The following is an 11,805-nucleotide window of genomic DNA, read 5'->3' on the forward strand; positions in this document are numbered from 1 at the left end:
GGGAGATTATTGTAATTTTTGGTACCTTTGAAGACAAAGCTATTTTGACCATGACTTTAGAAATTTTTATATTATGTTGGTATACTCGTATAAGTGACTTATTCTTTTATTTTTTCTTCTTTATAAATGTGTTTATTTGGAATTTATTTTATATTATTTATATATTTTATAAATTATATATTTGGAATTTATTTTATAAAAAGTGTCATATGAACTGAAAATAATTTATACAGAATTTCCGTATTGAATGTTGAGGGTTTCTTTACAATTACTTTAATAATTCATCTTTGCACTATTTTAAGAGGGTTTAATAAATTGGCATATGCACCACTCCATTCAAAAATACCATATTGTAACAAAGATTGAACTTATTGAACTATTTTTAAATTATTGATTTTTAAATATTCTTTTATTTTTGTTTATCTTTAATTATTGAAAAGAAATACAGGTATTTCAATTTTTTTTTAAATTGTTGTATTTTTCTTAAATTCAACATAATAATAACAATAAGATTTAATTAGTTCAAATATTTTAATTTCTTTCTAAGAATATTATTTTGGATATAAATACTTCATTTTTAAAGAACTTTTTTAATAAAATTAATATTTTTATATCGCCCATTTGACGACGTTGCTTTTTTTCTAAATCTTGATTTTTTTTAATACTTTTTTAAAACGGGTAAATTGTATGGGTTTTTTCTTTTTTTATTTGGATACAGCCTTAAACAAATTTTTCGAAATTCACCTAATTCGTCAGTGACATTCATTTATCAAAATAAACATTGGCATAGCACTAAAATGGTGATATGACACTCACTTTAAATTAATTTATAGTAAAATCTCACTCTTTAATTTATAATTTTCTAACATTTAACATTTCTTATTTTTCAGCCGGGCGAAACCCCGTCTAGCGCCCACTGGCGGCCGGCGAGCCTACTCTGAAGCCGAGCTGCAGATGGCGCTCAGGGACATCCAATCTGGAAGACTTGGGACCAGAAGAGCAGCAGTCATCTACAACATCCCTCGATCCACTCTCAGAAACAAAGTGTACAAGCTGGCCGTGGAGAGAGAGAGGGAGGCGAGGCTTCCTGGACAGCAAATCTCAGGTGCAGCAGACAGAGGTAACAGAGCAAATGAGAGCACTGGCGATCTGCAGATAGACGCTAATAATCTGCAGCGAAGTACTGATGAATTATAGAAAGTGCTGATGTCTTTACTGCTGAAGTTTTGATGATAGGGAAATATCACTTTTTCAAAACATTTTTAAAGAAATAAAGGTCTATGAAATACTGTCCAGAAAAAAATATTTTTGGGTTTATTATTAGTAGAAAAAAAAATGTTTAAATTTGTAATTTTAAATTCCCGCAAAAACGGTCATTCTGTCGGCCACGCCCCTAAAACGTAACGATTCATGTTCATTTGTTCCTGCCCATTCAAATTTGTTTGAATTGTCACGAATCTTGACGTCACAATTGCCAAGACCAAATATGTTGTGTTTTTCTATCAACGTATTTTTATCAAATTTCTTTTTTACATTTATGTATGAAAACATTTCTTTACCATATCCATATTGATTTTGAAAATACAATTAATTATTCTAAATCCATTTCAGATATTTTTATCAGTATTCGCAGCATGCGATATTTTCCTACTATTATTTAATAAGCCAATATGCTTCAGTCAATTAATATGTAGCTACAGTATAACATTTACTTTTATTAAAACTTTTTTTGTAACAATAAATAATGAACAGTATTTTTCGTTCTTATATTTTATTTTGTTTACAATCAAATCTACAATAAAATATGTTAGATATTTTCACATATCGGGAATAACGTCGAAGATATATTCAATATTCACAGTGGATTTTTTCAATTCTAATGACATAACCATCAAAGTATAAAAAAACAAGTTTTCATTCATAATTTTCGGGTTTGAAAACAAGCACATATAAAATGGCCAGCAGTAGGCGTCACGTCACTTTGACGTCACAAGTTATATCCGCCGAATGCGCTTCTAACGAACATTGCGTGCAAGTCTGTCGCAGTAACGTAATACATGCAGTTTGTTTCACATGCCACGAAACGTCTCGTTTTCAGGTCATTCAAAATATGCGTATTTCAAAGCATTGTAAAAATAATATCCGACATCGCAAGGAATAAAATGTAATACCGATACCAGGGTAATTTTTGGCTAATTTAAAATAAATAATTTTTAAAACATGAAAGGAGTCATTATTTGAAATATTTTGAAAGAAGTAAATTAACAATAATGAAATCATTAGCCAGTATTTTGTTTTATTCTTTAGAAGAATCAACAACTACGGGCAAAATATTGGTCATTTTATCTGATATTTTGTAAAAACCTTTTTTTCTTAAAAAATGAACTGTTTATAGTTTAAAATCATCATTCCCTTTCTGCACTTAATGGTGCATAGGGTACTGCATTGGTACACCAATCGCAGCGTATATTGATTATTTTTTTTACATGAAGGTAAGAAAATCAGTTTTACGATCATGTACCAGTCCAGGGACTACGATATATTCTGGTGTGAAAACATCCTTACAAATAAATATTTTATGCCAACCATGACGGGAATCGAACCCGAGACCTTTTGCATGGTAGGCGAACAGTTTTTGACAATATCTCTAAAGAAGGAGTATAGCAGTACCAAATATTTAGCTAGCAAAATTTGTACATTTATTTACATATTAGCACAATCTATTTGCAATGCATGGTCTACAGTAAAATATTATTGTTCACATATAGTAAATTTTATGATTTTGGTCCAAGATAATAGCTTATTTTAATTTTTAAAAAATTTGAAATTCTTCTTGCATCAAATTAGGTATTGCATGGCTCTAACCAAGTAGCGCTTATCATCAGTACTTCTTTCTAAACTATTTTGTAAAATATATACATCTATTAATTTGTATATTTGACATATTACTAACCACAGTGCTCAATTTTAATGCATTTCGATGTCGTGATTTTTTTGTTGTTTTTTTGCTTACAACGAGAAAATTTCTTTAACCATTAACGCTTATATTGTTTATTTTATTTTGTTTCAGCAGACGATTCAAATGACATAACCGACGAAGTAGACGATGATAAGGATTCCGTAATGGAAGAAGATAAGGAAGAAGAGAGAGAACCACCCAGACCTTTACTTTCCATGGAAGATATCTTACGATATTCGCAAATGGAAAATCCAAGCTATGGACAGTCTGAAAATCTTCGGTCACTGTTGCAGAAAGGACAAAAGTTTTATGATTTGGAAAGCCCTAAACGCGAAGCAGTACCTGAACCCTGGCCGACCCCTGAACAAAATGTTAATAATTACATACAAACTCTTCTAATGGCTAGTGGATTACAAGCATCGATTCCAAAACCAGAAGAAAATAATAGCGTGCCAATGATGCCAGAAATAGTTAGACTTCTGGCCGAAGAAAGACACAACATCTTGAAAGAACAACTTATGAAACGAGAACATCTTAATAACGGTAAACAAAACGAGCTCTCTGAAGATGATTCAGCAATGAACAAACGAATTTTATCCAGACAAAGTTCTTCAGCAAGCTCTGTTATCACAAAAAACGATAGAATGACTCCAGTACGAAAGACCGAATCACCTGAAGATGAAGCGATGGAAGTAGAACACATGGGTGGAGAGTCTAGAGATTCACCGTCTAATGTTATTCTCAAAATTCCATCATTCAAACCAGTTCAGGGAGCTAGTTCTGGAAAAAACGGTGGTGAAGCTTTTTCTGGTCCAGCTACTCCTCCTCATCCTACTTACTTCAGCCGTAGTCCACATCAAGATATTTCACCTGTTTCTCGTCCTTCGGATCGCTTTTCTCCATCTTTGGGACACATGAAAGGAATGTTTTCTTTAAAAGACGTTATAGCCAAAAGCATAAGTCAAAAGTTTCAACAACATGGACCTCCCTCAAATCATAATAGTGATTTAAGCCATTTAAAAGTTAATTCTACCGCAATGGATGCCATGGAAAGCTTACACGCATTCAAACGCGGTGGAATGACTCCTCCAGTAGGCCAAGGAATTTCAGTTATAAAAAACCTCACTACCCACGACTTAACAAGAAGCTTTGGTTCTAACAACTCCGGATCACAAAACCAACAAAATAACTCTGTAGGCGGTAAAGGAACAAGACCAAAAAGAGGAAAATATAGAAACTACGATAGAGATAGTCTTGTAGAAGCAGTAAAAGCCGTTCAAAGAGGAGAAATGTCCGTTCATAGAGCGGGAAGTTATTACGGAGTTCCACACTCCACTCTCGAGTACAAAGTTAAGGAGAGGCATTTGATGAGGCCGAGAAAACGAGAATTGAAAAATCCTAATCCGGACGATAAATTACAAGCACCAAGCGCTAGTAAACCGACAGACATTCCAGGCGCCAATGTTTTGAGATCTGAAAAGCCAAAAATTATGCAGAAACCCCCAACAAAACCTAATTTTCCCGCCAGTTCTCCAAACGGGCTGAAAATGCCGCCTATATTTGACGGTAGTAGTTTGGGTCTTGGTTATAATCCCTCACCCTTTCCATTTTGGCCACACGCGCCTCCTTTTCCCGGATTACCAGTAGAATTTCCACCGAGAAATCCGGGAACTTCCGCGACATTCTCCCCCAATACTGAATCATTCTTCGCTTCTCAAATGATGCAGAGATTACAGGAAGAGTCAGCCAGACATCCCGGTCCGGCCAGGAAAGACCCTCTCTTGGATTCTGCGAGAGAAATGGCTGAACTGTACGAGGGAGCTAGCGGCGCAAACGGATCATTCCTAGAAGGAATCATCAGGTCAACACTGGACAGGCCCGGACAGAGAAGCGGGAGTGGCGAAGGGGATGCCGAGTCGGGAGAATCAGGCAGGAGACGCTTGAGACCTGACGACTTGCTTCTCGCGGAAGAAATGAGGGAAGCGGCGAGGAGACTCAGAGCAAGAGAAGCGTCCGCTCCCACCCCTCCTACTCAGCCTCATCCTTCCTAGAATAGTGTGACGAACCTGTGTTAATTCTTGACTTCCGGTGTTTACGCGCAATTTGTGAAACGAGTATATTTTTGACTACTAACGTGAGTGGTGGACGTGCACTGAGGACTTTAAGCGTGTCTTTACTCAGCGCAAAGTGATTAAATGACCTGTGAAGATTAGTAGTTTCAACCTCTGTTGTGTTCATACTGTTTGCTCCGGTACTAAACAGACATTGGCCCAGTGGGGCCTCTGTTTCGTACAAGACGCGATATTTTTGATGCTCTATCTCTCTTGAATTTATACATTTATCCAAATTACATTTCTAAAAAAACGTGTTAAATTATATGCATGTGTAAGTGTTTGGCGTTCAAAATTATACATAATCTCTAATATTAATGTACGTTTGGTGTATTCGGCTGAAATAATTGTATTCTATTTATAGTATTATATTATCATACCCATATTACTATAATACGTTGGTGTTCGTGTATAATTAATCCAAATTTGTCTATGTGTCTTGAAAGTATTGTATACCTCACCGAACATTACATTAAATTAGATATTCTTTTAAAATATAAATATTTGAGCGATTATTCGGTAAAGTTTGCATATCGTATTGTATTTACAGTTTTTGTGTAAAGTTACATACACGTTGCGACTACTTTCGAAGATGAACTAAAACTCTAAATATTTACGATCATCGGACAGTGGTCAGATTTTAAAAAAATTATGTCTATCTGTGATTTACCAAAATTTTGAATGTATATTTTCTCTAAAAATATCTTAGGTGTCAGAGAAACTAGCTGGTAGTAAACTTATATTTAGCAAAAAGAATCAAATGAAACTTATTAAATATAAAGGAGGCCTGAGGGACGTTTTGTAAAAAGGAAACAGAATCTTTAACTTGTTTTTAATTAAAACAAAGAAGTGCAATTAGATCGATTAAACAGTTACATATTTGTTATATTTACACCATTAATTATATACATATATATAATGTTAGTATATATATCTATATACCTTTTGAGGGAGATTTGTTTTTTTTATAACGGAGAGATATAAGATTGATTAAGTACTGGTTTATTATGATGTAACGTCAATAATTCAGATGTCTGTAGCAGCGTGCGAAGTATTTTGTGTTTCTAATATGAAAATATTAGTTCAAATCCATGTTTTCTCTTCAATCACTGTCCAAAATTATTTTTTGTTTTATTTTTATGGCAACGTTCTTTTTGTTTCTATCAACGCACGTTTTTATTGATTTGAATTTAATATTGTAAATACAAAATACTTCTTAACTCAGCTAAACAAATCCCTCTTTGGAAAAAAACCTCTCAATACAACCCACCAAAACCTTACCAATACCGACAGTCAAGACTTTCAAAAGCAAATGAATACATTTCTATCACTAGTTTATCGATTCATCAAAGTCAATATTATTATTTGTTAATTTAAAAAAGTTAATTTAGATTTATGGAGTTGAAATACTAGACTTTTTATTAAGAAACTTTTGTGTGTTTTTTTGTCATTTTAGCTTTTAAGGCAAAGCTTAGTAGCTGAAATGTTCTTTTTCGGGAAGGTGTATTCATTTGTTTTGTGAGAGCATTTTTCACTTAAACCGGATTAAAAATCAACAATAAACAAACACACAAGCAAAGATACAATAATGTTAAATACAAAACCGTAATCAGTTATAGAAATATAAATGATTGAGATGTTAAGATCATAAGTAACATTTACTACAGAAAGCCGCGAATAATGTGCACAGACACATGTTTTCGTCGGACCAAATATTTTTATGTTAACAACATAAACATATCCATAGAAACTTGGTGAGATGTACTCAGTATAGATGAATTGTTGGAAAAAAGTTATTTTTGGATTTATTATTCGTGTCATTGTGAAAACGTTCGAAATATCATTCGCGTAGCGCGATCCATAATCTTAAATGTTTGGTGCTTTTGGAGGTTAGAACTTCCGATCTTTGGTTAAAAAGTCTGTCTTAAATTTATCTAAAATTATTCTATAACAATATATCACGCAGAAGAAACAGGCTATCGCCATTGAGCGACGGAGTTGTTTGTCTGTAAGTTTGGAACTTGTACATTTCAATATGATCATTCCAACCAAGTATGTGCCAGAAACACTTTTGTATTTTTCAATGCAGTTTTGAATGTTATTTCGCGACGTCGGCGTCGGCGCTCTAACAAAGAAAATCTACATCATTACATAGTAATCGATAAAAATATATATTATATATAAATTATTAAGTGTATTAGGATAATCTAGGCGTAAGTATACCTACCCCGACAAGAACCACCGAGTAGCCACTAGCCACAGGCGGGTGCGTGTCGACATCCCTATATATAGACTCGCGTGGTAGGTTACTATCAGTAGTTAGGTAAATATTATTAAGTCATGTTAAATCACAGCTAGGATGGTCAAATTGTTTGTAGCGTGTCTAATGACGTCGATAACGACGGCTAGATGCATTTGGCGCTCGGGTCGCGGTTTGCCGCCCTTTTTGCTGTCACTTGAACAAAGATGGCGGCCGCAGCCCGCGTGCCTTTAGGAAACTTACTTAGTATGTGTTCAAAATTATGTGCAATTTTAACACCCTAATTTTAATGTTTTCAAACACATAAATTTCCATTTTTCTCAATGTGATATCTAGTTATTATCAAAAAATTAATGGTAATGCTATGTGTGTATTATTCTCTTTTTATATTAATCTTACAACTCACTCACCTGTCGTTATTTTTTGTGGTCCAAGATTTTCACTTTGTGACAAAATATCAAATTTACAAATTAAATATACATTCTATTTATCTATGGAATATCAACACAAATAGTCGGTGTTAACCAAAAACTATCGTATACGCCCCCTATGTAAATGCGAGTGATATACAAATACATATTATGATTATTATCGTACGCTCTTTAGGATATATTTGTGCCTAACTAAAATGTTTGGATCTTTTGAAGACTCATTTGCTTTTTGATGTTCTTGATGCTAATTTTTATAAATCGTGTGACGAAATTTAGATACAATTAAATAGTTTTCACGTAGACATACCTAACCAAGTTGGCTCGCGAATTATTAAAATTATTTGTTTTATCTAGGTGTTTAATAATTTCGAACAATTTATTTATATACGTAATTTACATAATGGTTACAATTTATAAAGACAATTTTCACATCCCAATAATTTAATCAATCACATTCCACTTTCACGTATTCCTTATGTTAACTTTTTTTTCATTCTTTTATATTCCCAATCTTATCATTTAAACTTCCAACATAATGAAATTTATAATTTTATTCTTTAGTTTTAAGTGAGGACATGTGTTCAATATTTCAATGAGTTAACAATTTATTTGAAGTTTTAATATTATTTGTACGATTCGAATATATTGTTTGAAACTGAGAATTACTTAAAGTTTGATTTTTTTGTGTTACAATTTATTTTTAGTGTACTAAATAAATAATTTATTTTAATAGTTTCATTTTGCATACTGGTACAAGTTTTATGATTATTAATAATTATTATATTAAATATGAAGAAATAATTGTTAAAATGTTATGATAGATTATTTATTGAATTTTTCTGGGTGATTATTCGCCCGAACAAGTGGCTAAAGCCAGTGTAAAAAGCATTTTTTTTATTTTGCATTAATCGTAGCTATTACATACAAGTTAGAATTGAATTATGATTTGAATACAATTTAATTAACATTGTAAATGAAATATTCACATTTGAGCGATTAGCTTTTATATGTATTTTAATTAATTGTAATCTCTGATTACTAGGAAAATATTTTTATATTTTAAATACGCCTATATATTATATTGCATACAATATTATCAGTTTTGAGTGTTTGTGTATGCATTATATTTAATATTATAATTATAATATAATTACCCACATAAGTACTGTCTTCAACTATTATTATATTAAATATTGTGTTATATAATGAATACTTTAATAAAAATAAATTTTTGTTATGATTGATTAGTGTGTAATCCATTGATAAATCGGTGTTCATTTTAAAGTTCAACTTATTTTGTTTTTATTCGAGAAACATTAGTTTATATAAATGTATAAGTGAAATCAAATAGAATTAAATGTAAACCAACAACCCCATGAAGTTATTCTGATATTGAGAGCATTTCTAAAAACAATTATTCAAACATTATTTTGTTTAAAACACATCCATTATATTTTAATTTTATTCTGTATAGTTATGTTTGTAGATTGTTATTTATGTAGAGAAAACTGTACAAAAAACATTGTTTTAAATCATATTATGTATCTTGAAATGTTAACAACTAATGTCATAAATAATGAAAGAAAAAAGTTTGATATATTTTCTTTGTTCTTTTTTTATGGGCAGCTAGCAATATTAAACATAATAATAACATAAATATAAATATTTTTTAATGTTCAGTACTACGTTAAGTTAATATGTTTATTTGGGTGCCAGCGATATAATTGTTTAAGAATAGATTTTACGTTTTTATCGACATTCAACACCATTGTTTTTTTTTTACATATTATATTTTGTTAAACAGAAATGCTCTCAAAATCATTAAAATGTAAAATATTCAGTACACTTTAATTTGGGCAATATTAAAATGGCATAGGGCCGACTCATGTCGACTGAATTTCAAAATTTACAGATTGAAAACACGACGAAGATATTGGAATTGTGTGTTCATAGATGGTGCATTGATTTATTTCTGACATGTTATGATGCTTTATTAGTGTAATCGAAGTATGTAGCGGAAGGATCTTGAAGAAGGAAAAGTATGAAATAAATAGTTATCGAATTCAACTTGTAAAATATAAACTCTCAATTCTGAGTTTGAAACTCAGGAAGTTTAAAAGTGGCGACGCAGAAACTTAAAATTAACGCAGTTCTTAAATTAGAAAATTTTCATTTTAAAATGATAGAAAAACACGAGACCGTACGTGCAAAACACCGTAATGAACAAAAAATTACATTGCAAACCTAACTTACAAAGTTGTATGTGATTGTAATTTTTCGTTAATCAAATCTGAAATGTTAATTCACCGAAATGATTTTGAAATTCGCGAAGATCTGAATTGAAATTATCTATGCATTCAGTTGAAATTCAATGTATTTCATTTTGGTTTAGAGCGTGATTTGATTGTAAACGAAATGTATTGTTGTATCAATAAAATTGGCATTATAAAAATTTAAAATTTAATTACAACGGTTGTGATTTTGGAAAGGAAATGTTTTTTTTATGGAGGCTTTAATAAAAGCTATCGCTAAGCGACTTTTATATAATTGAGACTGAGTCTAGCTTAAAAGTAAGCTTAAATGGAACTATTGTTAAAATTTATACGAATTGGTTAAACAAGTGTCATGAACACGAATCCGCTGTATGCCATGATATACGTAATATACATTTTTGGAACAAATTGATTTTTTTACCATCCCCAATGCAATGTTGACCGATCGACACAATATTTCTCGGTAGCTTTGGGTCCGATTTAAGAAATCAATGTGTTTCCTTCATCCATATTCATTATTAAATAGATACCTGGGACCAAACCAACAAAATCATATCCGTAAACCAATCATTCTACCACTTAACATTCTGACATGTTAAAGACACTTATATCAATCATTGTATCTGATTAGTCTTTATAATTATTGTAAAAAATTATCATTCGTTTCGAGTAATCTTTTTTACGATTTCTTTGATAATACATGATATATACCATTCCATTTTTGACAATATATATATAACTTGATGTATACTATATATATATATATACATTGTAAAAATTTAAATCTTTGGGTGTTTAAAATGAAATTTATCCATACAAACGTGGTGCAGCGAGTATGTGTATTTTGCCTTTCATTGTATAAATTAAATTAAACTGTAACATTATTTTTATTACAAAAAATGCAAAAGATATTTTCCCATGTTCGAATAAGATGCGTTTTTTCGATATTTGAAAAATATAATCATCTGAAATACATCCATAAATTATTAAAATGATTAAAACCAAATAAACGTATGATTCAGAATTCTTTACAGTCCGTTCCATCGTCTTGTGAATAATATTTATAAAACAGACTCGAAACTCTCCAAAAATATTTACATTATTAATCAAGCTCGAATATTCATAAATAAATAATATTTTAAGCTTCTTTTGACTCGTTATTTAAATAATTATTTGTCGGGTACTACAATTTTTTTTTTCAAATCCAGATGTATTTGACACATTTTCAACTCTTAATTTTATTAATACAGCTTCATTTAAGCTTACGTCTTAAAGATAAAAAAATAATAATTTAGAAATGTGTTTATTCTTAATTCGTATTTATCTACAAGTATATACATAAAGCTTTCAGGACTGTTATGATAATCATTTTAATAAATAAAACAAATATTACTTCTTAAAAATTAAACTTTTGAAAAGCGATTGAATTTAGGAATCGTTTCAAGATTTTTTTAAATTTGACGAAAACCTACATAGTATTGGCGATTAATAATTATTTTGGAATATTGAAAAAACACATTATTTTTCGGACATTTTTGCTTTGTACAAAAATTCCTTAACATTTAATATTTGTGATTGCGCGTTTTGAATTGAATGATGTTGTAAAATCATTAAATTATCGTAAGCCGTATTTTTCCTTTTCCAAAATGTTTCGTAACATATGGCGTATTGCGAGGATTGTTATTTTCAGAGTATATAAAAGAAAAATACTATGATAAAAAAAAGAAAAATCTGAAAATTATTACTAATATAAATAATATTGTACTATATT

The 11,805-nt window shown here is 30.8% G+C and overlaps 1 protein-coding gene across 8 annotated transcripts in view; it reads left to right on the forward strand.

Annotated features, from left to right (window-relative positions):
* Positions 1-5,823, forward strand: part of Eip93F (Ecdysone-induced protein 93F) — a 130,260-nt gene extending 124,437 nt beyond the window's left edge. For 6 of the 8 annotated variants that reach the window (XM_088231176.1, XM_088231223.1, XM_088231198.1 and 3 more), the window contains 2 exons: positions 891-1,120; positions 3,071-5,823. In XM_088231176.1, coding sequence (XP_088087302.1) covers positions 891-1,120; positions 3,071-5,010 — 2,170 coding nt within the window. In that variant the 3' untranslated portion in view covers positions 5,011-5,823. The remainder of the gene's footprint in view (positions 1-890; positions 1,121-3,070) is intronic. The other 2 variants (XM_088231185.1, XM_088231232.1) reach the window with 1 other exon arrangement.
* Positions 5,824-11,805: the final 5,982 nt, after the last annotated feature.

The sequence above is a fragment of the Micrasema longulum genome, unplaced genomic scaffold (assembly GCF_059751315.1).
Source record: "Micrasema longulum isolate JH-2025_06_02 unplaced genomic scaffold, ASM5975131v1 h1tg000068l, whole genome shotgun sequence".
Classification (NCBI taxonomy): Eukaryota; Metazoa; Arthropoda; class Insecta; order Trichoptera; family Brachycentridae; genus Micrasema; species Micrasema longulum.